Source organism: Phodopus roborovskii, unplaced genomic scaffold, assembly GCF_943737965.1.
Source record: "Phodopus roborovskii unplaced genomic scaffold, PHOROB, whole genome shotgun sequence".
Classification (NCBI taxonomy): Eukaryota; Metazoa; Chordata; class Mammalia; order Rodentia; family Cricetidae; genus Phodopus; species Phodopus roborovskii.
The window spans coordinates 7,034,341-7,061,630 of record NW_026126646.1 but is presented as its reverse complement, the minus strand read 5'-3'; the positions used below and the strand labels follow the sequence as shown (position 1 = coordinate 7,061,630).

The following is a 27,290-nucleotide window of genomic DNA, read 5'->3' as shown; positions in this document are numbered from 1 at the left end:
TCGTTTTTGATTTTAGGTTGGATTTGCCAGTGCCGGGAAACTCTGGACCCTGGCTGTCGTTTGCACGCCACGATGGCCAGCGGGACTAATTACCTTCAGGCACTCGGTAGCATCGGTAGAGGCTGAACAGCCTTCCCGCTCGCGACATGCTACAACCAGACATTTGTTTCTACCCGTCCAACTTGTAAGAGGCCTTTGGTTTGGGCTAAGCTGAGCGAGGTTGCGCAAAGCTGAGTTAGGATAGAGAGGGTCTCAGGGAATCCAGTTCCGGGGAAAGGCTAGTTAAGTCTGTCATGACGAGGAAGTCCCCTGTCAATGAAAATAACGCTGACTCTAATCCAGTTGCCTCAGCCTTTTTTATTTTAAACTAACCTCTTCTGCGGGGCCCAAAGAAGCGATTTGGCCATTTTTTGTTGTTTTACACTGAGACAGAGTTTAGTATATAGACCTATCCTCAAAATCAGAGAGATCCTCTTGTGTGAATCAATGTTGGTTCGGGGCAGTCCTGAGCGGGTTGTGCCTTCTGTCTGCGCTGGTGTTGCTTGAGTGGCCATGGGCTCCAGCAGAGACCGCCTGGAGTGCAGCGGTGAGCAGTCAAGGGGGCCAGGAGCTGGGAGTTGGTTGCTTTTGAGGGTCTGTGTGGGCCCATATGTGAGTGTGTGTGGTGCTGACCGCATGTGAGTCCCTAGTTCCAGGCATCCTAAGTCAGTGTGCCCAGTGGTCGCTGGTGGGAGCCAGCATCGTCTCCAGCTCTGCCCACTCTCATTGGCTATTTTTATTTTTTGAGTTTTCGAGACAGGGTTTCTCTGTGTAGTTCAATCTGTCCTGGAAATCGCTGTGAAGGCCACCTCCAGAGAGTAAAGGCACAAGCCACAAAGCCTGCCTCATTCCTACTTGCTCTTAATTAACCATCGCAGGCCCTGGGTGTGGGTAAAAGCAATTCATTAAGTGTAGAAAAAAAAAAAGAAAAGAAAAAGCCAAAGGGGAGGGTTCATCCACAACCTCCTCCACTCCACTGCCTAAGTCAGCTTTGAGCAACAATTCTGGGAACTAGACTGTTTCTCCCGACTCCTCACATCCATATTTTTAATGTGAAGCCCTCAGGGGTCTCGGGTGTCCAGGCCCCCAGCCCACTGACCATACTGGTATCCCGAAGACGCCGCTACACGCTGACACCAGCCAGGCTGCGCTGGGACCACTTCAACCTCACATACACAAGCTCACAAAGCCTGCCTCAGTCTGACTGGCTCTTAACAACTCCGCTCCCAGGGCTCCAGGGGTAATTGCAATTCATTAAGTGTAGGAGGAGAAAAAAAAAAAAAAAAAAAGCAAAGAGAAGGTTCATCCACAACCTCCTCCACTTCACTGTCTAACAGCTTTCAGCAACAATTCTGGGAACTACATGTTAGTCAGCTTTCTGCAGTAACTGTAGAAACTACAGATGGATGGTAGACCTGTAGGCAAGCCCCAAGCCATGTTGCTCTCCTGTTAGGCTGCCTGGACCGGCTATCTGGGTGTACATCCTGGGCAAGAAAGGGATTTTGTGACACGCACCAGAGGCTCATGAAGAGGCTATGCCCCAGAAGCTGTGACTTCTGCTACGGTGACGAAGGCTCAGATGGGCTTGTGTGGGGGTTGTCTTGAGCTCAGGTCTCTATCTTGGGCCTGGTTTGATGGGAGATAAGTACTGACATGGCATTTCACCGTTCTCTGAGTAGAATTCCCATTCCCCACTGTGGCCACCACCACACCACCCACCAGAATGAAAACCAGGTTGGTGAAAGAGGGTAGGAACATGACCTTCCACTGCGGGCAGAAGATCCTACACAAGAAAGGCAAAGTATAGTGAGTAGTAACCAGCAGGGGGCAGGCATGTGGGGGGGCGTGGGGCTGCCTGGGGTGTGCTGGTGGGTATATCCTGGGGCCCTTGGCATGACTGGGGATGCAGGAACCTCCCCCTGCAGCTGGTACAAGGACCAGGAGCCCCTGGAATTCTCCTACCCTGGCTATCTGGCCCTGGGTGAGGCACAGCTGAGCATCATTGCCAACACAATCAACGAAGGCAATCAGACACCCCAAAACCTCCTTTCCAGAAGAAAAATGTGATTTAATTCTACAAATTTACAACCCAGCCCAAAACAAACAACACAGATAACAAAACAAAACAAGGTTGTCCTGACTCAGCAGATCTGCCTGTCACCACCTAGCTGGCTAGGGTCAGTCAATCTGACCTCAGAACTTGAGACTGAAGCCAGGGCCGGCAGCTGAGGCTCCCTGGTTGGTGGTGGTGAGGTGGAAGCCTGTCTCCTTGAGGTCGTCATCACCCTGCAAACAAGTACAGTGGCCACCATGAGGACTGTATCCTCACCCAGTCCCCCCATGGGAACCCCTAGTAGTCAGGGCCCTCACCAGCTGGCTGTAGCCCAGGCCGCCCTCTGGGGGCCGAGGACTCGTGCCTCGCTTCACCCTCTGCTGCTCGCTCTTGGCAGGCCACGTGGGAAACATGGATGGGTCGATGGGGAGGGGAGTCTCTCGGAAATACTCGTGCTTGAGGCCATCTTCTGCACTGATTCTCCTCCCCGGGCAGTAAGTCAGGAACCTGAAGAGAATGGCACAGGACATCAGGGCACACGTGGCCATCACAGACAGAGCCAAGCCTTTTGGTTGCGATGGAGGATGAGCCCCCCTGGGGCTCAGCATCTCAGAAAACCTGGTACGCTGGGGCTTCCTGTGAGAGACTCAGCCTAGAGCCCGGGGGCTGCGGACTGTGCCACACTTCCACTTACTTGTTCATGAGATCAAAGCCCTGATCTGACAACAGAGCCCCAAATCGCTTGCGGAGATTGTTATAGGGATACTCGCTGAAGGTCATCTTCTTCACTGCTGGGAGGTCATTGTAGCCAGGCCAGATCTTCTCGCTGGGGGTCCCCAGGTCCTGAAAAGCAAGGTTGTCTTTCCAGTAAGTTGAGATCATGTGGCTACACTTCAGTTGATAGACATGGGTTAATACTTAAGACAGCTAGCCAATAAGAAATGCTAGTAGCCTGCCAACAGCTTTATATCTAATGCACCTCTGTGTGTTATTTTGGGCTCAGGAGGCTCTGGGTCCAGGCTGGAGGGAAAATAGCTCTTAACAAAATAGTGTTGAGAAAAGCTTAAAAAGGGATTTTAGAAACAAAAGAACAGCATTTTTCTCGGGTGGGCTGTTTTGCTAGAGACAAGCAGAGACTTTCAAGGTTCCCTTAAGGGAGTCTTCCTGACTCAGCATAAGCAGAAAAAACTGCAAGGTTCTTAAGAAGCACTGGTAACAACTGAATGCTGTGCACAAGAGCTGGCAGTAGCAGTGACTACATCTCCAATCCGACAGCATGGTTGATGGCAGCATAGACCAAGGGTGAGCACAGCTCTCAGTGCTAGTAGTAAATGTACCCCTGCCATCTTCAAAAGCACTGTTGTTTAGCAGATAAAAGACTTGTGGCCAGAAAAAGATAAAGATTTACAGTAAAGAAAGATTCATATTCAGAAAAACCTTTAAAGGTTTATTGTGGGTTTTAAAATACACTTAGGCTTGGGAGAGAAAAAGAAACAGGATAAAGTGGTTAAAAAAAAAAAAAAAACAGTAGCTGGGTGTGGTGGCACATACCTGTAATTCCAGAACTTGGAAGGCAGAGGCAGGCAGATCTCTGTGAGTTCAAATTGAACCTGGAATACAGAGTTAATTCCAGGACAGGCAAAAGTCACACAGAGAAACCCTATCTCAAAAAATGAAAAAAATAGAAGTAGAAGAAATAGAGTAATAAAAGCCACATGAAGATGGAAAGCGCACAGAGTCTGGATATTGTATGCTATTATGTTGTCTGTGTATTGTTTGACTGATAAGGAAATAGCAACAACTGTTCAAAGAAATGCTGGAATAATCCAATTTCTATATTTTAAAAATGCTTTGACATCAAAATTTAAGTCTAAGGACAGGTTACTGGGGAAAAGAATTTGGGAAAAGAATTTCTATTTTTGTTCCCACAGAAAATGAAAAGCCATGGATTCCTTTCAGACTAACATGATTTGATCAAGCAAGACCCCCTGAAACAGTGTCCCAGGTGATCCAACATTCAAAACAGCTGGGACAAGGCAGCCTTGCAGACCACTACAGCCAGGATTTGTGCATCTTCTTAGGATTCCCCAAGACAGCACCCCCTACCTGCAGGAAGCAGTTTGGAAAGTATGACTCCCAAATTCCCAAATATTGCTTATAAATGTTTGTTTTCACTTAAATGGGGTTGGTTATAAATTGTTAATGACCACAACCAATCTCTTTTTTAAGGTGAAAAGGGGATTAAGGCATAGAAATGAATATTTTGTTTCACAATAAACTTTTATTATTGATAAAATTTAAGGTCAATTTTGTGATATGTATATTTCTCTTTTTTAGGTATAGTGTTTATATAACTCATTCAAAAATGTATAATTTAGTACAGGTTATATATAGTTGCCTATAATAGTCAAAACTTGTAGTTAAGTTAGTTAGGATTTCTAGATATATAGAGATATATTTGAGATACAAATCTCTCAAAGACCTACAGAATATGGAGTTTAAAATGGTTCAGGGTTTTTCTTAACAGTGAGGCACAACTGCTCCTGACAACACCATCTGCATCTGAAAGGAAGATGGACTCGAAGAAACTCATTATGGAGTTTGCTTTCAATATGACAAGACTAGCCATTTGGGAAAGATATGGCTCTTGTCTGGACTGTTTGACTTTATGCTGTATAAACTGGGCAAGACCCACAGAAAAGTGACTGCTGAAACAAGATGGACATTGCTGTAGGGTTCCTGCTTCATGGAAGAGTCTGCCAGACATTCTGCAGGGCACAGAGAAAAGTGACGGACAAACTGCCAACACAGGCAGACAGTTTAAAGTTTCCTGCTTTACTGAAGAGTCTGCTAGACACACTAGGGCTTATAGACTGAAGATGGAACATTACAAAAGAACTTTGGGGTGACTGACCAGGCAGCGAGTTGTCTCTGTCATTTCTAGAGTTTATATTTTATCCTTTAGAGGTCTTTGATGGAGTTGAAGACAGATAGTTACGGTTATAGTTTTCCTCAGTTAGGATTAAAAGTAAGTTACATATAGGACTTTAGACACAAAGATAGGATAGATGATGAAATATTTTCTTTAAATCTAGCTAAAAGTTAATGGACTGAACATTGTTAACTGTGGTTCTTATTTGATAACTGTTTTGTTATATATTTTACTATGCTAAAGTTAAAACACTTCTTTTTATTTAGCAGAAAAGAGGAGAAGATGGGAGATGTCATTCTGTAAATATGTTTCCTTATTGGTTAATGAAAAAAGCACTGTTAGCAAAGAGGAAGGCAAGACAGGCGGGACTAGGAGACAAGGAAGATTTCTGGGAGATGTAGGGGGAGCCAAGATGTACTGACTTGAGGGAAAAGGTATGTACCCTGTCTTCAGTAAGATAAGACCATGTGCAAACACTTGGATCGATAGAAATGGGTTAATATTTAAGACAATAGCCAGTAAGAAACACTAGTAATAGGACAACAGCTTTATATCTAATACAGCATCTCTGTGTGTTATTTGGGGCTGATGCGGCTCTGTGACTAGGCTGGGGAGAAAACTCATAACAAGGACATCTGAATTTGACATGCCCTCCATGGTGCCCATGTCACTTTTGTCAGGAAAACCACCAAAAGCCCACAGTGTGGCCTGGGTCCCAACCCGGATCCCACTTCTGCAAATGCATTGCAGGCCTTTTTCTACAAATATGGCCAGCTCTAATGGTCACCTTGAAAATTTTGTTGATCTGATCGATGTCTGACTTCCCAGGGAACAGAGGTTTCTGTGTCAGCAGCTCTCCAAAGATACAGCCCACTGACCACATGTCCACAGCTGTAGAGTACTCCTAAAAGAGGACATGGCTGAGATGCCTGAAGGCCCACATCGGTGTCAGCCACAGGTTTCAATGAGGGCACTATGGGGCAAGGAGGGTTCTTAGACCACTCTTCAAACTCACCTTAGCACCAAGCAACAGTTCTGGGGCACGGTACCATTGGGTTACGACAACTGGAGTGTAGGCCTTCAGGGGTGAGCCATACTCTCGAGCCAGCCCAAAGTCAGCCACCTATAAGAACAAGGTCAACAGGGTGGCCTACAGGACCAGGCTATGGAGGCGTTTCCAGGGTCCAGGTGGGAAAGAACAGGGCTCACCTTGAGAATACCAGCGTGGCTCAGCAGAAGGTTAGAGGTCTTAAGGTCACGGTGCAGGATCCAATTGTCATGGAGGTGCTTCACCCCACTCAGCAGCTGGATCATCAGGGTCTTCACCTCCCCTGTGAGAGTAATGAGATCACACACATGCTTCCTTTGCCTCATGAGTTCCCAACACCCCCGCAAAAGGGCCCAGAGACTCGGGGTTATTTATGTAACCCAGCAGCAACTGGACTTCTGGATCGCTAGAAAGGCACGGTTCCCTCATCATGGCTGGACAGCACTGGCTGTCCAGGGTGGCGTGCAGCCATACCTGGCAGGAAGGGCTGCTTCATGGTCTCCATCAGGCTCTTGAGGTCATGCTCAACATAGTTCATCACAATGTAGATCTTGTCCATGTTGCTTCCCACCACGATTTCCTAGGAATTAACAGGCCACCTATGGGTTCAGGGTATGGCTTCTACCTCCAATCCCACCCTGGCAAGCACAGGTTCTGGGAAACCTACTAAGACATCTTGGGAAGCTGTCCTCTTTGGACGTGCTAACACCTGACCCTGTGATGTCATGGAACTGTCTCCCTCGTCCCTTCAAGAGATAAGCCTCCCACACAGGCAGGGCATGCCAAGCGTGGAGACTGAGCCTCACTCTGACAGTGACGATATTGGGGTGCTGGGCCTTGAGGATGGTGTTGATCTCCCTCAGGGACGTGATGGGGAAGCCTTCCTTCTCCTTCTCCATCTTTAGCCGCTTCAGGGCCACAATTTCGTCTGTAAAGAAAACCGTGTGTGAGCTGCGCATGGCGCCTCATGCGTGTAACTCCAACATGGCAGAAGCAGAGGCAGGAGGACTGCCATGCATTCGAGGCTCGAGAGTGGGACAATGTCTGGAAAAACCCCAAACAGCCACCTGTGGTCACACATGCCTCTAATCTCAACATCTACGAGACAGAGACAGACAGATCTCTGTGATTTCAAGGTCAGTCTGGTCTACATGGTGAGTTCCAGGGCATCCAGGGCTACATAGAGAGGCCTGCCTCAAACAAAGCAACCATGGCAATGCAAACTGAATTCAGAAACACATCAAAAAGACAATCCACCCTGATCAAATTGGTTGTTTTCCAAATATGCAGGGATAGTTCAATATATGCAAACCCATAAATATTAAAATTATATACATGGACTCAGGAAATTACAGGATACCAAGAAAGGCTTTTTGGCAAAAACCAACACCTCAACATGGTAAGGGATAATAATATTATATTAAGTGTGTGTGGGGGGGAGCATTTCCAGTGGTTGATGATGGCTTAGTATCAAGACCACTTACCGCTCCTACCAAAATCCAGGTTCCAGTGGGTTTCCAGTGCCCACCTGGCCAATTACAACCATCTTTAACTCCATTTCTAGAGGACCTGAGCCCTCTTCTGGCCTTCTCATGCACCACACACACACACACACACACACACACACACACACAGTGCACAGACAATTATGCTAGTAAAACACTCACATACATTAAAAAAAAAAAAAAAAAAGCATTTCCACTAATACAAGGAAAAAGATAGGGAGCCCACTATCTCTATTCTTATGCAGTAAGGTACCAGAAGCCTTAATAAACAAAACAAATAGAAGCAGGAGTCTAAATATCGCTACTTACAGAGGTTATAATTATACATGTATGATAGCTGTCCTGGGTAGTGTCATATCAACTTGACAAGAGCTAGAGTCATCTGAAAGGCTGGGACTTCAACTGAGAAAATGCCTCCATAAAGCATTTTCTCTGTCAGTGATACAACCAGCTCTAGGCATTTCCTTAATTAGCGGTTGATGGTGGAGGGTCAGCCCATTCCGGGGAGTGCTATCCTTGGGTTGGTGGTGGTCCTGGGTTCTATAAGAACGCAGGCTCAGCAAAGCCTTAAGCAGCATCAGCACTTCTGTCCTACCCTAGGATTGTTATTTTCCTTCTCAGGTCTTTGATGAAGTTGAAGATTAAATTATTACAACTATTATTCTCTCTTCCTAGTTAGCTATATTAGGTACTAGACTTAAGCTTTCCAGCTTAGGACAACTATACTGTAAACTCCGTTATGCCTTCACCCTAGGACTAGATATGTAGGTCTTAAGTTTGTATGTTCTCAATTTTCCTTTTCTTAGAGCACACTTGTTGTTCACTGTTTTGTATCTAGTTTTGTATCAAGCCTAAATCTTTTCTTTAGACTGAAATGGGAATGGTATTGAGATATTCACTTTGTCAGCATCTGTGGCACTGACCATGCCCACTGGGGGTGGTACCAGGGGCAGAAGTAACCTGAGGAACTAGGTCTGAGGAGGAGCCTGGGAACGCTCTCTTGCTGGCAGCACTCGGACATCTGTCTATGTTGTAAGTTATTTCTCCCTGAATAAACACCTATTCGGCCGATGTTTCTCCTGATCCTTATTAAACCACGATAAGGTTTCTCTGTATTGCTTTGAAGCCTGTCCTGGAACTCACTCTATAGACACTCACAGAGTCAAACTCAGAGATTTGCCTGCTTCTGCCTCCCAAGTTCTGGATTAAAGGAGTGTGCACCACTGTCCGGTAATACAATGTTAACATATCTATTTTATGCATACAGGTATTTCATCTGCATGTATGCTAAGTGTGCCACATATATACAGCATCCAGAGAGGCCAGGAGAGCACTGGATCCCTTGGAACTTGAGTTACAGATGGTTGTGAGCTACCATGTGGTTTGCTGGGGATCAAACCTGGGCCCTTTAGAAGACTAACCAATCTGAACCACTGACCCATCTCTAGATCCCTTAGTAGACAATACAAATTTTTGTTCATTTTTTGAGACAGGGTCTGTCTGTAACAGACCAGGCTGTCCTCACTATGTAGAACAGGCTGGCCTCAAATTCACAGAGATCTCTGCCTGCTTCAGCCTCCCCAGTGCTGGAAGTAAAGGTGTGTGCCACCTGCCTAACTAGATGGATTAGTGCTGATTTTAACCTTGGGCAGAGAAGCTTCTTCTGGCAGTGGGCTCAGGCTTCAGTGGGACACTCAGTCCAAGGCTCAGGGAACATCAGGAGAGAGGAGGAAGAAAGAACGTAAACGCTGAAGGACCTGGAAGAACACTGTAAACGCCATCTTTTGAACACAACACAGTTGTGGCAGTCATGAACTCACAGCAGCTGGCTCCCCCCCACACGAGGTCAAGCCAGTCAACATGGGCGGGGCTCATGAAACCCTCTCCTTACTGGGGAGCTACTGGCACTTGGTAAGAGAGAACCAAATTTGTTCACAGATGTGGTGTATGGTAGGCTGCTTATGTTCCAGTGGATGGACCCACACCCAGTCACCTGCTGGCAGCACTATCAGACCCAAGCTAGTTATAAAATTAGGGAAAAAAAAGGTAAGACAGAGATGTGTTTGAGTGGATATGATCAAGTTCCATTTTATACATTGTAGAATTATTAGGAAATAACTCTAAAAATCAAGTAAAGGGCTGGAGCAATGGCTCAGAACTTAAGGGCATTTGCTGCGTTTCCAGATGTCCTGAGTCTTGTTTCTCAGCACCTCTGTTCGATAGCACACAATTGCCTGTAATTATAGCTCTAGGGACTCCAACATATGCTTCTGGCCTCTGAGGGAACCTGTACTCAGGAGCATGAAACCCCTCCTCCCCATGTATACATATAAATGTTAACAAAACCAAAGCAGATGAGAACACAAATATGGACTAAAAGCTGTAGTATGGCTAGATGTGGTGGCATATACCCTTGATCCTACAACTCAGAAGGCTGTAAGTTCAAAGTCAGCTTAGTAAATACAGCAAGTTCTAGGCCAACCACAAGTCCTCAGAAACCCGGTCTAAAAACAGGAAGAAAGGCAAGACATGGTGGTGTACACCTCTGGTCCCACCACATGGGAGGCGGCAGATCTGAGTTCAGGTCAACCTGGTCTATGAAGCAAGTTCCAGGACAGCCAGGGATACATAATGAGAACCTGAATCAAGAAAACAAAAACCTGGGAAGGAGGTATAATATAGACCTAGAATCCCAGCACTGCAAATATTAAAACTAAAAGGAAAAAGCGCCAACTTTTGATCTACAAAGGCACATTCAGTCTACGGCCACTTCCCTGATGCTATCTCTCACCTCTGCAACTCTCTACCTGCTGTCTCGGTGAGCAGCAGGACCACAGTTAGGCTGACCTCTGGCTTCTGAAGATGCCAAGAGGCTCAAGTGTGCATCATCGGAGTTAAGACCTGGAGTTAGGCCAGGGGGTGGTGCTGGCCTTTAATCCCAGCACTTGGGAGGCAGAGACAGGCAGATCTCTGTGAGTTTTAGACCAGCGCTGGTCTACAGAGTGAGATCCAGGACAGGCTCCAAAGTCACAGAGAAACCAACCCTGTCTCAAAAATCTAAAAGGACCTGGTGTTAGGTAGGGAGGTACAGAGTGGACCTGGCAGCAAGAAAGGGAAGGGTTACTTCCAAAGACCCAATGGGCCCTGCAAACTGAGTCCACATTTAACAAGCATGTGCTAACACAGAGCATAGGCACACTACAGGCTGGCTGTAGGACACTCAACGTTCTTTCAGTCTGCACAAAGATCAAGAGGGGCTCTCCATGGAAACCAATGCCCGTCAGAACTGCCAAGGCTGACCCTGTACAGATGCAAGGACAACCAACTCATCATTACTCAGGAATGACTCCTTGTCCCAGGGCAGGGCAGAGCTTTCTGATGACTAGTCCCTGACCCCAGCATTCCCTTAATAGACAGCCTACCTGTTTTCTTGTCCTTCGCTCTATAAACTACCCCATAGGTTCCTTCTTCAATTCTGTTCAGGCACTGGAACTCTTCTACGCTCCGGCATCCCTGTGGAGGAAGTAGGGGCATGAGGGCTCAACAGCCATATCTGACAGTCTAACATCCTTTTATCTGCACCTCGTGCAAGACAGGTGGACTGGAAAACTAGCCCAAGGGACTCCCGATGAATCATGTATGCATTCCTGATAGGAACAGAAACAACTTGTTCTTTTCTCTGCTTTGTCCAAGACTCCCTACCACTTTTGTATTAAGTGAACTGGATGAATAAAAGCATCTCTTCTACACCTGCATCCTCTGCCTGTTGAACCATGGCCCCTAGAGAGGACATGGCCTGCCTGCCCTCACTGACAGCCTTCTACACATAACAAGGACTGTGTGGTCCATAGCTAGATTCAACTGTTTGGAAATACTAACTAACTACAGGGCAGGCGACAAGGGCTGAGAATAGTGATAAAGTACCCAGGAGGACTACACCCCCTCAATCCTAAAGACAGAGTCATATTCACTGGCATTTTCCTAAACAAAAGTGTGCAGCCCTATGCGCTTATACAGAATCTCTTGTCACATCCAGGAATCAAGCAAAAGCAGAAACAACACAAGGCTCTTGGCACTTGGTGAGCCCGACAGTGATGCTAGGCATAAAGACGGACCATGACTAGGATCATGAGAGACTGGAGCCATGACAGCTTCTCAGGAGAGACATCAGCACCAGAAGCATGGTCCTGTAGCACCTACTTAATTTGTAGATTGTCAAAGCAGAGAGCCAGCCTTGAGAAGAGCGGGTAGGGTCTGACCTGCAGGGCCGGCAGGTACTTGGGCAGCTCCTGTTTTAGCTCAATGGGCGACAGGGCTGGAGAGTCAGGTACATAGTCTCCTTCCGTTGGGGCACTGCTCTGTGGGGTCCCCTCACCCACTTCTTCCCCTTCTTCACTGTCCCCAGAATCTCGGTCAAATCGCGACTCTGGAACTTTAAGAGTTAAATCTAATTATAGACCAGGAGAAAGTAAGTGCAACCATCCCTCCTCTGCTCTGGGCCTCCTAGTGCTGTACAGAAGTGTCATGTCCTGTGTTCTCCAGAGAAGGAGCTTTACAAGGCCCCTCCGAGGGGAAAAGGTACTGGAGCGAGGCCTGTAGCCCTGGAGATCTGGGACAAGGAAGAATCTGAGCCAGAACCAGATACTGGGCTCATAGGATGAGGGCAGGTGCCACATGAAGTGGGTAGGCCCAGAACTCAAGTCCCCCAAGCCACAACCCTGCTAGCTGCTTGAGGACAGGCCAGGTCTCACTTCCCATAAGAGTGAGTGCCTGGGGCACCAGACGCGGAAACTGCCCCCCAACACAACCTGATTCCCTTTGAGCACAAAACTCTGGGCTCCCTCAGCATCTAAGTCACAGCGGGCACACAGCAGGATGCCATCCCAATACAGCTGTTTCCTACCAAGTGATGCCAGCTGGGCAGGCACAGGCTGCAAAGTGACCAAAGACGTGTTATCACACCATCTTTCAGGAGGCCACCTCCGTTCTCAGGCAGTAGTACTGCTCCATAGTTTCCAGGGAAAATCTTGACTTGATGGGGTAGTTTGTGCTATGGACAGTTTTTTTGTTTTTTTTTTTTTTTTTTTTTTTTTTTGGTAGGGGAAGAAGGTTTGGAAACAGGGTTTCTTCATGTAGCCTAGGCTGTCCTAGATCTCATTCTGGGTCAGGCTGGTCTCGAATTCACCACCTCCCAACTCTGGACAGTTTATATTGACAGGCCTAGGCAGTCTCACTCAGAGAGTCACTATGTCAGGACAGGCACTACCACAAAGAGGTCCTTACCAACCAAGATGTGGTTTTCATTTTCTCTCTCTTCATCTTCACTCATTTCTTCATCACTCACTTCTTCTGCAAAAGAAAACAGATGTGTGCCCAGATCCGCATGGAGCTGAGAGCTGGACTTGGGGCCTGCCAGCTTTCCTTGCATCAGGCTGACCTAATGGGTAGTTAGCAAGAGGTACAGATAGCAAGTGTTCTTCCTACCGAGTTGTGGGTATAGTTTTCCTGGTGGTATCAGGGATTGAACACACGTCCTCACATACTCTAGGCATGCATTTTACCACTGAACCACATTTCCAGCCCCAATTCTGGAGTCAATGTGAATCTCACAAAGTAAGGCCACTAACTTTACTTGAGTATGTGCTTACATTAGATTTAAGTTATTTTTCTGCAGTATCTAAACTCTGCAGTCAATATAAACTACTTTTACATCAATCAATGCAACCCAGGCCACCTGCCAGCTCCTCACCTGCAGACTGTTCTGAGGCTTCCTCGGAGTTGCTCCCAGTCTCCTCTTCCTCCTCTTCCTCTTCCTCCTCCTCCTCTTCCTCTGATTCTTCACTGGTGCTCCCTTCTTCCTCTTCCTCCTCTTCCTCTTCCTCCTCCTCCTCCTCAGAAGCTGAGCCTGATTCTGCTACAGAACAAACAGTCACAGGGTAAATCTTTGCTTGCCTCTGGCAGCAGCATCCAAGCCTCGGCCCGGTGGCCGCTGATACCTGAGGAAGACTCTGCGGAGCTGGTTTTCCTCTCACTGTCACTGATGTCCTGCAGGTCTGAAAGAAGGTCTCTTCCTTCCATTTTCTCTTCTTTTACTTTGAAATAAACCATACACAGCTGAATTTGGGGAGATGTTTGAAAAATTATTGTTTCTTTCTAAAATTACTTCACCTACTGGTTTTTAACTGTGACTATTTGCCCGCATGTATGTGCATCACGTGTGTCTCTGGTGCCTGCTGAGGCCAGCAGAGGGTGTTGGATTCCCTGGAACAGGAATCACAAGTAGTTGTGAGCTGCCATGCGAGTGCTGGGAATAGAATTTAGGTCCTCTACAAGAGCACCAAGTGTCCATGATTACTGATCCAGCTCTCCAGTTATTATTTTTGTGACAGGGTTTCATACAACCCAGGCTGGCTTAAAGTATACTATGTGGCAGAGAATGACATTAAACTTATGATCCTTCAGTTTCTACATGACAGACAGACAGACAGACAGACACACACACACACACACACACACACACACACACACACACACACACACACGAATATATTTATGCCCTGCTTGGGATCAAACACTGGGCAGGCAATCTATTCCCAACCATGGGAAAATGTTCTTAAATAGACAAAGACAAAACCACCCAAAAGTTAACATGTAGCTTACACAATGATCAACTTCACTGTGTATGGCAAATAGTTCATCCACCCATATTTTGTTTTCTTTTTTCAAGACAGAGTTTCTTTGTGGACAGTACTGGCTGTCCTGGAACTCACTTTGTAGACCAGGCTGGTCTTCAACTCACAGAGTTTGCCTACGTCTGCCTCCCAAGTGTTGGGGTTAAAGGCATGCACCACCACTGCCTGGCCATCCACACATATTTCAATATTTCAACTGGAAGAACTTCCCAAAAAAAAAAAAAAAAAAAAAAAAACCAGCAACAAGTATCCCAGTTCAAAGAAGCACACGCCGTTTTGGGAGCTTGTGGAAAAGTCGGAGGACAACTCGTGATAGTGACTTTCTCCTTCTATCATGTGGATCTCAGGCATCAAACTAAGGTCATCACATTTGGCAAGAGCTTTTACCCACTAAGTCATCTTCTGGATCGCCAGCCAGATTTTATTATGCAAAAGGATTTGCTGGGGAAGGTTTTCCTTAATTTCATAAACTGTTTCCCCCACACATTTTTAAAAATCAACTTTTTAGGTTAGCGTATAATACAAAGTAAGAGGTTACATTATGCCACTTGTATGCATGTATGTATGTTTGTATGCATAGTAATTGTCACAAAAGCAAAATCTCCAACCCTGCCTGGCCTCACCTGGCTTACGGTTGTCTCCCAGCTCAAAGCGCTCTCGTGGTGGCCGTAGAGGGCTGCGGCTCCAGTGGCCAACCTTTCCCTTATCACTGTAGTCCTCCCTCATGGTACGGTGATGTGCAGAGACTGTACACACGAAACAGAGCAGAGAGGTTGCTGGGAGTAGCCTTCCCACCATGGCCCCCCGGTGCGTACAACTGCCAGGTCGCTACAAACCCACATGGCATTAAAAGTTTCAACATCACAGGACTAAACCTCATTGGCAAAAAGCTCCAAGCTGGAGGTTATCAGCTTGGCAGAGGACCTTCTAGACTGATGTTCCCTGGTCAGAGGCCAAGGTGGGAAAGAATCCTAGGAAGATGGTGGGATGAGAATTGCTGGGCAGCACTTCAACATCATCTTGGCCTGTGGTATGCAATCAATGTGGCACTCGGGAGTCAGCTGAGGGTCTCTGAGTTCCAGGGGAGGGTTGGATAACAAAGTGGTTCGTTCATTCTGGTCAATTTAGCAGTTGGCACAGCATAAGCTGCCCACCCTTGTCTCTAGGACAATCAGTTATTATGGGTTCCAGGGCAGTCTGCAGGTGAAGAAGACTTATCCCTCAGTCATCAAAGACCTGTGCCCTCCATGCTGTTTGCAGCCCCAGTGGGATAAAGGAGCCAAGCCACTGAGACTGCACATCTCTCTGGTTAGGGTGCCTTTTAGAGAATGTAAGGGCCAGGGCACTAATGCCCACTGCTGTTTCTTCTTTTCCTCTCTTAGAAGCTAGGTATTTAAGGATGCAGGCATTAACGCAGTTCAATACACAGGGGAAGCTAGAAAGTAAGTGCACCTTCCCAGAGACACACTGACTTAACATTTGGCACAGCAGGATGTGCCAGGCTAATTGTCAGCACAGACAACACCAACACTCAGGACAGACTCACAACAAGTCTGATCCTGAGGAAGATTGTGATCTCAGAATCATGATAAACATAAACATGCCTTTAATCCTAGCACACAGAGGCAGAGGCAGAGGCAGAAACTGATGTATCTTGTCAGGTGGAGGCCAGCTTGGTCGACATAGTAAGTTCCTGGACAGCCAGGGTTACATAGAGAGACCCTGTCTAAGAAAAAACAACCATCCAACAGTGCTGGATAGTTTTATGTCAACTTGGCACAAGCTAAAATCATCTGAGAGGAGGGAATCTCAAATGAGGAAACGATTCCATATGATGGCAGCTGTAAGCAAGCCTGTAGGGTATTTTCTTAATTAGCGACTGATAGGGGAGGATCCAGCCCATTGTGGGTGCTCAATATCCAAACAAAGGGCCTGAGAAAGCTAAGAAAAGTTCTGGACAAGGAGGCGGATACAGCTTCCTATTCCCGCAGTCTCTCAGGTGGGCTAGTGCTCAGTGTCAATCACAGGTGTGGTTACAGGCAGGGCCTTTGGGCAGGAGCCAACCACCAGTGCCATGAGCTAAGCTGAGTCTAGCAGAGGCTGACATGACAGTTTAAGATTTGTGTTATGTGATCAGAGAATGCGGCAGATGCTTAGTAAAGCCAGGTCCAGACAATAAAACCTCTAGAAAGGTACAATATGCTATAAAAATGTGAATTAGCTTAAAAAAAGAAAACATGTATAAGCAGTCATAAAAAGTAGTTTCTAAATTAGGAAGATAAAGTCTTTAAAGAGAGAATAAAATCATGCCATAAGTGGGATCTCCTGAAACTAAGAAGCTTTGTAAAGCAAAGGACACAGTCAACAACACAAACAATCTGCCTACAGAATGGGAAGAGATCGTTATCAATCCCACATCTGACAGAGGTCTACAAAATATACAAAGAATGCAAGACACTAGACATCAAACACCAAATACTCCAATTAAAAAATGGGGTCAGATCTAAACAGAGAATTCTCAACAGAACAATCTCACATGGTACAAAGACACTTAAATGCTCAACATCCTTAGTTTATCAGGGAAATGCAAATCAAAATAATTCTGAACTACCATCTTACCCAGAACAGAATGGCTAAGATCAAAAACCCTGATGACAGTTTATGTTGGAGAGAATGTGTAGTAAGGGAAACACTGTTGGTAGGTGTGCAAACTTGTACTGCTCACGTGGAAATCAGTATGGCAATTTCTCAGAAAATTAGGAACTAACCTACCTGAAGACCCTGCAATACTGTTGGACATATACCCAAGGAAGGGACACTCACACCAGAAGGACATTTGCTCAACTATGTCCAAAGCAGCATTAGTCATAACAGCTAGAACTTGGACAAAAAGACAAAAGCAAGCCTACCCTACCCTCTCAGCTAGCCTTCAAAAGGAAAGTCTGACACAAATTGGAGTCCTACCACCCTCAGCAATGGCTTACAACATTCTGTAACTCCAGACCCAGGGGATGTGATGCCCTCTTCAGACCTCTAAAGACACCAGACATGGACATGTTGCACAGACATACAAGCAAAACACTCAGAAACACAGAAGGAAAATAAATGCATCCTTCTGTAAAAGGGTAAAATGGATAACATACATGTGGTGCCATGAAAATTAAAATGGGAAGAAAAAGGAAGGGTTTAGTAAAGCAAGCATAGGAGCCAGGAATTGCCTCTCTGCCTCCCTTCAGGGTGTCTGTCCCAAGGCCCAGTCAAGGTTGTCACATGACAAGCACGCTCTGGCAGGGCAAAGCCATGTGTGTGAACTCTATGACAGACACCACAGGTCAGTCCCCCAGAGGAGGAGGGCAGTCCCTCCCTCCTACCTTCCCTGCGAGCTTCTCTCTCTTTGCGTCGCTCTTCTGCCCTCCGTTCCCGCTCCTTTTGTTCCCGCTGCTCCTTCTGTTGCTCCCTCATCTTGCGCTCCCGCTCCCTCTTCCTTTCTAACTGCTCCAGGCGGTCCCTGGAAAAAGCACAGCAGGTCATCATGCACCTACCCCACAGGAGGCTTCTTTCTTAGGCCAGGTTGCTTCATTTCTGCTCAGTTCACGTAGTCTATCTGCACACTGTAAACCCATAAAGGCTACTTAGGTGTCGAGACCGAATCTGCACATCACCAACAAGTTCCTGGTGAGCCACAGCAGGAAAAGAGCCACATCTGTCAGGTTCCAAACACATTGTTTCTATTGCCTCGGGTGGCAGCTCTAGGAAAATACAGCATGCAGATCTCTCCATATACCAGGGAACTCAGGTTAGACCCAGAAGCTCAGGAGCCCACAAAGAAGTAGAGAGGCCTCCACAAGGACTTAGTGTTGACACAGTCCTTCACTGGAGTTGGACAGATCGACTTGGGTCACTTCCTGTCCCAGCTTGAGACTGTGTGGGCTTGAACATGATGGGGACAGCAGAAGAGCTAGCTGTTTCAAAACAAAGCAGGTACCACCTGGAGTGCAGGAAACTTAATAGGCACTGAATCATGTCCAAGCGGATAAATACATCATTTTTCATGTTCCTATGGCTAGACCAAAGGTTCTGTGTTTCTAGAGTTTCATGTCTTAATTTCTTCTTTAACTTTAAATATGCACACCTGATACATTATTTAAATTCATAGTTTGTCTGTTAGGGTTTCACTAAGTCTCCTTCTGCCGAAGTCCCCAAGAGCAGGGGATACAAGGAACACTTCAAGGCCTGGCTGGTTTTACTTTTTATTGGGGAAGTAGGAGGTTGAGAGAAGGTCTTGCAATGTAGCTGAGGCTGGCCCAGAACTCAGTATGTAAACCAAGCTGGTCTCAAACTTATAAAGATCTATAAGCCTGTTTCCTGAGAGATGTTTGCATAGACTGTGCTGTTGACCTGTTCATTCACCATTTCCAGTTTAAAGCTCATCCTGAAGGTCTTCCTTACTATTTCCACAGGGTTGTTAGCTATTAAGTCCACAAGGCCTGTTTGCCACGCAATGTCTTTATTTTCCTTTCACTTTTGTAGGAAAGTTGTGCCTGACACAGAATTCCCAGTTGGGATTTTTCCTAAATGTTGTAGGGCTAACATCCTGTCAGGAAGTGGAGATAGATCCCTCTTGCAACTGTGTTCACCGTGCTCAAGGCTTCCTGTGTTGTCTGGGTGTGGATATCAGGTTTGAGAGCAAATCTGGGAAGTGCTCAGCCGCTACTCAGGACCCAATCCTTCTGCCCTCCTCTGTTCCTAGGACTCCTTTTACAGAAGGGTTCTGACCCCTCCCCTCAGCAGGCCACTGAGACTTCCCTCCCTCTTCCTGTTCTTCAAAGAAGGTAGCTCCTACTATTTTATTAAGTACCGTCTGCAAGTTTTAGCAAAGACCCAGAACACTTCAAGGCAAGTTGCCTAGACCTGTCATCCCTGTACTCCTCTGTGTAGTCTTCTATTAAATGAATTAATTTTTCTAATTTTTTCGTTTGTTTGTTTTTCGAGACAGGGTTTCTCTGTAGCTTTGGAGCCTGTCCTGGAACTTGTTCTGTAGACCAGGCTAACCTCGAACTCACAGAGATCTGCCTGCCTCTGCCTCTGGAGTGCTGGGATTAAAGGTATGTACCACCAAAGCTAGGCCTAAATAAATTAATTCTTTGTGCATGAGTATTTTGTACAAATGTATGTGTGCCATGGGCATGCTGGGTGCCTGTGGAGTTCAGAGAGGGTATGATTCCCTTGAACTGTAGTTATAGGTACTTGTGAGCTATCATGTGTGTGTTGGGAAATGAACCTTGGTCCCAACAAGATTAACAAAGTGCTCTTAACTACTGAACCATCTTTCCAGCCCCACTACCTCCTCCACCGTTTGAAACAGGGTCTTGGGGGCTGGAGAGATGGCTCAGCAGTTCAGAGCACTGGCTGCTCTTGCAAAGGTCCTGGGTTCAACTCCTGGCAACTACAGGGTGGCTCACACCCATCTACAGTGGGATCTGATGCCCTCTTCAGGCATAAAGAGATCGTACATGCAGATAGAGCCCCCCCCCAAATATAATAAATAAATCTTCAAACTCACTATGACTGTGAACTTATTATCTTCCTATAGGTCAATTTCTCTTACTTACTCCATCAGTTCTCAGATTATCCTTTAATGGGTTTCTAAAGCACAATTACAGTGGATTTTCTCAATTATAGTCAGCTTTAAAGCTGGTTTAAAGGAGAAGACAGGTAGACTTTGCTTAGTCTTATCCAGAAATGTGTCCACATGATTTCTCCTCCTGTTTTACCTTACAAAAAGTAGATAGATGCTCAATTTCATCTACCAAGCTCTACTTCTGTCCCAAGCCCGCCTTACTGGACAAGGCACCCAGTCTCTAGAAAAGTACACCCTTGGTGTACACTAGACTGACTGCTGAGTACACCAAGTGTTTTCTTCAGAACCAACAACTTTTCCATTTTTACCTTATGCCATGTGTTTAGTGCTAGCTGCTGGGACGGTCTATATCACTATCCTCCTTTCCCATTCAACAGGCCAACTCCCAAACTCTCCCTGAACTAATCTAACCTAGTCCAGGGGACATAATATGGAGTTAAACAGATGCTGTTCCTGGGGTGGAGGAATGATGCAGAAGAACGTCCTCAGTCTGGTATCCTGGGCCCTAGACTGTCAGGTCCTCGGTAGCTCCTTTCTTATTACTTAGCCCCTTTCTGTTGGGGAAGATCCAGAGTCTATTCCCAATATGATGCAGAAAGCCACAAGCCGCCTGTTTTCCTAGTTACTGTAGGCTAGATCATCTGCTCTAAGCAATGTCCTTAGCTGTCCTAGGCTAGACCAGTCAGAGCTGAGTCAGACATAAAACACATCCTCAGAAAGCTCCTGTTTAGTGAACAAACCACGAACCATGTAATGCCTAGTTTTGAATGTTGACTTTTCACAATGAAGAATTATCTGATAAAGCAGTCTCGGCGAGGGATTGTCTAGATTAGGTTGGCCTGTGAGTATGTCTTTGGATGATTATATTGAATTTTTTGTTTTTCAAGACAGGGCTTCTCTGTGTAGCCTTGGCTGTCATGGAACTTACTCTGTAGACTAGGCTGGCCTCAAATTCAAAGAAGCCTCCCTGCCTCTGCCTCCTCAGTAGTGAGATTTAAGTTGTACATTGCCATGCCCAGCCTCCACCTTACTTTACCTAAGCCTAATAATAAGACACTACTGCTGGGTAGTGGTGACACATAACATTAATCCTACCACGCAGGAGGCAGAGACAGGCAGATCTGGTTGGGTCTGAGGCCAGAATAGTCTACACAGCAAGTTCTAGGACAGCCAGGGTAGTAACACAAGAAAATGAAAAGGTGTCAGACTCCAGAGTCTTTTTTATGTCTTTTGATACAGGGCTTCTCTGTGTAGCCTTGGCTGTCTTGGAACTCACTCTGTAGACCATGATGGCTTTAAACTCAGGGATCTGCTTACCTCAGCTCTGACTCCATGTTCTTACAAGATACGATATACCTCACTCCCCAGTTGCTATAAGGTTAGAGTACTCAAAAAAGCATAAACATTCCTGCCCTACCACTCTTTCTAACTCCAAACTTCACACTTGGCTGAATGCTTTTTACTTATGCGCCAATTCCTATCTGGTAATTCTTGCCAGTTAATATTGTCACCTTGCCAGGGTCTAAAATTGCCCAGGAGAAAAATCTCTGGTACAACTGTAAGGGAGTTTCTAGACTGTTCATGTGGGTATCACCATTCAATTGACAGGGGTTGCAGAATGAATAAAAAGTAGAAAGAAATGACTTTCATTATTTTGTTGCCTGGCTACAGATGTAACATAACTAGCGGTCTCATATTCCTACCATCCTGCCACGATGGACTGTACTCTCAAACTGTGAACCAATGTAAGTTCTTCCTTAGGTGGCTTTTAAGGTATTTTGTCACAGCAAACAGACAGGTCAGCAATAGAAATCTCAGCATTCCCGTGAAATATCCTTCCCCCAACTGTCACTATAAAGCGAGTCTGGCAGTCACCACAGTCACACTATCAAAGGTCTTTAATGAGGTCTCACCGCTCTCTCCTGGAATGTTCTCTTGCCATTTCCCTCCTCTTCTGTCTTTCCCACTCGCGGCGAGCTTTATCTTGTTCTTCTCGATGGCGCTTCCGACGTTCATGTTCTCTTTCTTTTTCTTTCACTCTAGCATGCTTCCCTAGTGAGACATGAGCATCATGCAAAGAAGCTCAATTGATTCCCGGGGATAGCTGCACACGCCTTTAATCCCAGCACTCAGGAGGCAGAGGCAGGCCCATCTCGGAGTTTGAGGACAGCCTGGTCTACAAAATGAGTTCCGGGACAGCCAAGGCGACACAGAAAAACCCTGTCTCAAAACAAAACAAAACAAACGAACAAAAAGAAAGGAACCAGAGATGAATCAGCCGCTGAGCATGCTCCCTGTTCTTCCAGAGGACCTGTGTTTGGGTCCACATCAGGAAGCTCACATGACCTGTAGCTTCAGCTCCAAGGGATCCAATGTCCTCTTCTGAGCCACATATGTATGGCACACATGGATGTTTGCATGAGGTTATGTACATCACCTGCATGCAGGTGACCTTGGAAGCCCCGGCACACTGTATTCCTTGGAACTGGAGTTATAGGTGGTTGTAGGATGCCCAACATGGGTGCTGGGAACCAAATCCAAATCCTCTACAAGAGAAGTAAGTCCTCTTAACTGTCTCTTAGCTATCTCTCCAGCCTTGATTTTCATCTTTCTTAGTGCCATATCATGACATGGTATTTTCATAACTTAAAAAAAAAAATCATTATTCATACAGATAACAGAACAAACTTCCTTGTAATAGTAAAATAATAAGTAAAATATATGAACACACACACACACACACACACATATATGTATATATAACCCCATTAGCAAGGGCTGGAGAGAGGGCTCTTCCAGAGGAGGCAGCTTCAATTCCCAGCACTGACATGGTGCTCATTACTGTCTATAAATCCATTCAGGGGATCCAGCACTTTCACACAGGCATATATGCAGGCAAAACACAAATGCACATGAAATAAACTTTAAAGGACACAAGAACAAGACAACAACAACTAAAAACACATCGGCAACCTCAGGTATAATAATAAGATTTAAATAGGTCTCAGGGACTGTTTCCCTCATACTCCTGAGAACCCCTTGAAAGCTGGCTTTGCACAAAATGTCTGTAATCCCAGAATTTAGGAGGCTGACTGAGGAGCATCTATCTCCAGTGCTGACGGACAGGCTGAGCTACCCAGCAAGATCTTCCTTTAAAAATAAAAAAAGAACCCCTTGGTATTGTCCCAAGACCAAATCTCTCAAGTCAGAGCTGTTAGTTGGACTCGACCCCAACACCCCTTATTATCATCAATTTTGTTCTTTTGGTGTTTTTACTTATATTTATTAAATGACAACAAGTATATATACAAACAAAGGACTTCAAAACAATGTGAAAGGAAAGAGAAGAAAACATACACATACCAGAAGAAAAAGGATTATCCCAAAGTCTACAACGAGTTTCTGCTTGTGGCTAACATTCCATTCACCTTCACTGTTAGATACATGCTGAAGAAGGCAGACCAGACAGAAGAGACACATAGCTGTGACTACCACATGGAAGAAAAGAAAGCAAAGACTCTCATACCTCCCTCTGCTGAATGGCTACGATGCCTACGTTTCTCTTTTCTCTTCTCATCTTTTCTGTGGTGGGCTTTTTCTTTCCGAGACATCTGCTGGGGTGGTTTAATGGCCAGAGAATCATCTTCCTCTCCTCTGAAATACACGAGGGACACACCATGATGACAAGGGTGGAGAACCAGGGTAGACACAAAGAAAAGCAATATTCCCAACACAATAAAGTTCAACTCCAACTCTCATTTAAGAAAACCTGAGATCGAAGCTATTTTAAGATTCAGATGAAAAATGTGACAAATCAACAACGTCGCTCTTTAGGGAGGGACATGTTCATTAGTTCATTTTCTTGACTGTGGTAATGGTTTCATGGCCAAGTAAAAAAGTGTGAAATCACACATTATGTGTAATTCATTTAGTCATTTATACTTCAGTAAGACTGCTAAAGTCCTGTAATTTAATCAACTTTACAACTTTAAGAAAACCAAAAGTTCATTTAACAGTACATTCAACTAATTCTTTAACACCAAGATCCTGGAAAATTTACACTCTGAGATTCTTAAAAATAAATAAATAAATAAATAAATAAATAAAATAAAATAAATAACTAAAAAATGGTATTTTAACTTGTGAGTTCATTTTCCTTAGTTATCTTATAAGACACAAGAAGGAAGCAAATGGTAAGACATCACATGCTGGCATGATCCTGCTGACAGTGGTCCCTCTGAATTCCACTGTAGATTACTCTAAAACTGTAGGCTTCCAATACACAAGAAATATTTAAATGTGTTATCTAAATGGTGCTGGCTTGACTGAAGAATTAACATAAAACATGGAATAGAGTTCATTTTGTCAACACATAAAATAACAATCACATATAAGGTAAACTTTATATAGCCAGGCGTGGTGGTGCGCACCTTTCCAACCCAGCACTTGGGAAGCAGTGGTAGGTGGATTTCTGAGTTCAAGGGTCTACATAGTGAGTTCCAGGATTGCCAGGACTATAGGGAGACTCTGTCTCAAACATTAAAATCCAAACATACAAAAATTCTAATTCTTATGGATTCATTTATGAATATGAATGTTTTCCTGCATATATGTATGTTCACTACATGTGCCCAGGATGTCAGAAGGGGGCATCAGATCTTCTGAAACTGGACTCACAGATGGTTGTTAGCCACCATAACCATATGGTGCTAAGAACAGAACCTGGGTCCACGTAAGAGCAACAAGTGCTCTTAACAACGAGTCTTCCCTCCAGCCTGTAAACTTTTTCAAAGTAATACTCAAAGAGGCAGGCTAGAGGGCTAAGCAGACATTAAAAGCTTTTGTTGTTTTTGAAGAAGACCAAAGTTCAGGGCCAAGGACCCATTTCGAGCTTCTCACAACTTGTTACTCCAGCTTTAGGGGAATCCATGCCCTCCAATCAAAGTGCAAAAGCAAAACTCATGTTTTCAGCATTTAAAACTTCTGCATGGAATGTATTCACAGCACATCTGGGGCACACATGGCCCAGGGGCTGCAGGTTAAACATGCCTACTACCACAGCTTACATTTGCTCACCTGTCTTCCATAGAATCCTCTCTTCTATATGGCGAATTCCTGATGGTGATTTCCATTCGGTGATCTCTCAGCTCCCCCTCCTCAAGGGAATCCCTTTTGGAATCCCGGTCATCAGACTAAGAGGCAAAGACAAAGGGAATCATTAAGTCATTTTCCTTACAGATAGTCTTTCTAATCTTTGAAAAGTATCCTGTTACGTAGCTCAGTTTGGCTTTGAACTTGAAGCCTTCTGCCTCAGCTCACAAATGCTGAGGTTACCTTACCCTAATAAACATATTTATTTCTTTGAGGCAGGGTCTCATATGTAGCCCTGGACCCCTGAGTTCTTGACTGCTAAGATTAAAGCTGAAGTTTGCTGAGCAACTTTAAATATACACTTTGAGTGGAGACATTACAAAATACTAGATAACTTTTGTTCAAATTATATATAATTAATACCACATTTTCTTTTCCTGACCCAAAACCCAAGATAGTTTAAAACACTAAGTATGATAAGGGACATGAGACTGTGCTAAGAACCTTAGGGTTTTTTTTTTTTTGTTTTGTTTTGTTTTTTTTTGTTTGTTTGTTTTTACTTTTTTGGGTTTCTTTTCTTTTCTTCTTTTTTTTTTAAGAGGCAAGGTTTCTCTGTGTAGCTTTGGAGTTGGGAGCCTGTCCTGGAACTCTTACTTGCTTCAGACCAGGGTGGCCTCCAACTCAGAGAGACCCACCTCCTCTGCCTCCCCAGTGCTGGGATTAAAGGCTTTAGACACCACCCAGCAATTGCCAGTTTTTTTATGAGCTAAAATTAAGACCTCAGTTGGATTTTACACATCAGTTACACCATATAAGATTTACATATACATTTCAAATTGGTATCTTTTTAATCTTATCAAAAGAAGTACTTATGTCCAACCACCAAAAAACCTGACAATGTTATCATCCAAACTCATTTTTACAAAGCACTCATTTTAACTACAAGGCAAGTTCCCACTATATTAAAAATACTTGCAAATGGTGTTATGAACATTTTAATAATCAACTGAGAAAAATTAGTCTCATTGCAGTGATTCTAGCTTCAGAACATTTTATTTTTCAAGGAGATACTCTCATTTAGATACAGCTTCAGGGGGCTGGATATGACTCAGTGAATAAGAGAACTGGCCGCTCTTCCAGAGGACTTGGGTTCAATTCCCAGCACCCACATGGCAGCTCACAACTGTCTGTAACTCCTATTCCAGGGCATTTGACACCCTCACACAGACAGACACACCTGCAGGCAAAAACACTACCGCACATTGAAAACAAAACTAGATAAAGCTCCAATGGGTTATCAATCTTCCTTCAATGTCAACTGAGTACATGAATGCTTTTGTTAATTTTAAAATAGATTTTGGGCTCACCTGTGACATTTGGAAGTACAAAAGAACTTCACCGAAGAAGCGTGTTCTAATGGAAAAACGAGGGCAAAGAAATTAAATCTCCTTTAAGAAAACCACTTACTTAAAAAAACATAGCTTACATTTTTTAAGCGTTTTATCTCTGCTTTCTCCTCTTGTTCTTTCCTCCGTTTCTTTTCCTGGAGAATTTCATCTAACGTTTTCACTTTCCAAGAGTCCTTTTCATCACCCATTTGAGTAAAAACACTGCAAAAAGAAGAATAATTCAAGCAGCCTCGGGACACAGAAAGCTACGGTCTGTTGTTCTGTCTTTTCTGAACGCTTACGTCTAATCATTAGGGTTTCAGAATAAGTCCCGAAGTCCAGGGAGGCAGGAAGGATTCTGCCTTAATATAATCTTCCCTGTCAGTCCAGTCCTGTAAGGTTTGGGGCAACTCAGTTTACCTCGGTTCACTTTTCCGTAAAACGCAATCACCACCTTCCACGCAACGGTACTGTCCTAGGATGAAAGACCATCCAGGTCAAAGCTCTTATTCCAGTCCTCGCACCCAACAAACTGCCTGAGGTGTCAAAAGGTGGTACGAGAAAGCTCCAGGATGCGGGAGGCCTGGGTGGCGGGTAAGACCAAGGTGTCCTGTCAATGCCGTCAAACGCGGGCCCCCTCCCGTCACGCAGACCCGAGGCAGGCAGGGCCGCCGCCTCCGCTGCCCTGAGTTCCGTGAGGACCAGGGCTGGACGCCGCGGACACGGGCGGCCAGCCCCGATTCTTCAGGGGCACCAGTCCTCACCGCACGCCTGATCTGCCCTCCCGCCGCCACTCACCCCTGCGCCGCCGCCGCCGCCGCCGCCGCCGCCGCCGTCGGTCCTGGGGTCGGAGAAGAAACAGAGCCCGGCGCGCGCCAGGATCGTCCTCACTTACTTCTCG

The 27,290-nt window shown here is 45.3% G+C and overlaps 2 protein-coding genes across 2 annotated transcripts; one reads left to right on the top strand and one right to left on the bottom strand.

Annotated features, from left to right (window-relative positions):
- The first annotated feature begins 514 nt into the window (after nt 1-514).
- LOC127213475 (matrix metalloproteinase-23-like) lies at nt 515-2,106 on the top strand. The gene is made up of 4 exons (XM_051173886.1): nt 515-586; nt 1,493-1,603; nt 1,719-1,845; nt 1,965-2,106. The coding sequence occupies exons 1-4, from the start codon at nt 553-555 to the stop codon at nt 2,104-2,106; spliced, it is 414 nt and encodes a 137-aa protein (XP_051029843.1). The 5' UTR covers nt 515-552.
- On the bottom strand, nt 2,087-27,290 carry LOC127213513 (cyclin-dependent kinase 11B). The gene is made up of 20 exons (XM_051173948.1): nt 27,188-27,290; nt 26,488-26,611; nt 24,987-25,102; nt 23,437-23,564; nt 21,824-21,962; nt 17,641-17,777; nt 14,893-15,015; nt 13,574-13,669; nt 13,327-13,491; nt 12,861-12,926; nt 11,837-12,009; nt 11,000-11,090; nt 6,879-7,000; nt 6,547-6,652; nt 6,234-6,355; nt 6,040-6,147; nt 5,812-5,928; nt 2,787-2,935; nt 2,410-2,599; nt 2,087-2,325 (listed from the first exon to the last, which is right to left on the bottom strand). Exons 2-20 carry the CDS (start codon nt 26,596-26,598, stop codon nt 2,233-2,235), a joined length of 2,352 nt encoding a protein of 783 aa, XP_051029905.1. The 5' UTR covers nt 26,599-26,611; nt 27,188-27,290; the 3' UTR covers nt 2,087-2,232.

Excerpts from the sequence above, each read along its gene's own strand:
- LOC127213475 (XM_051173886.1), top strand. The coding sequence starts at position 553 with ATGGGCTCCAGCAGAGACCGCCTGGAGTGCAGCG. Across the intron at positions 587-1,492 it reads AGACCGCCTGGAGTGCAGCG|GCTGCCTGGACCGGCTATCT; the intron begins GTGAGCAGTCAA and ends CTCTCCTGTTAG. Across the intron at positions 1,846-1,964 it reads CACAAGAAAGGCAAAGTATA|CTGGTACAAGGACCAGGAGC; the intron begins GTGAGTAGTAAC and ends CTCCCCCTGCAG.
- LOC127213513 (XM_051173948.1), bottom strand. The coding sequence starts at position 26,598 with ATGGGTGATGAAAAGGACTCTTGGAAAGTGAAAACGTTAGATGAAATT. Across the intron at positions 6,653-6,878 it reads CCAATATCGTCACTGTCAGA|GAAATCGTGGTGGGAAGCAA; the intron begins GTGAGGCTCAGT and ends GTTAATTCCTAG. Across the intron at positions 6,148-6,233 it reads GCCACGCTGGTATTCTCAAG|GTGGCTGACTTTGGGCTGGC; the intron begins GTGAGCCCTGTT and ends TTGTTCTTATAG.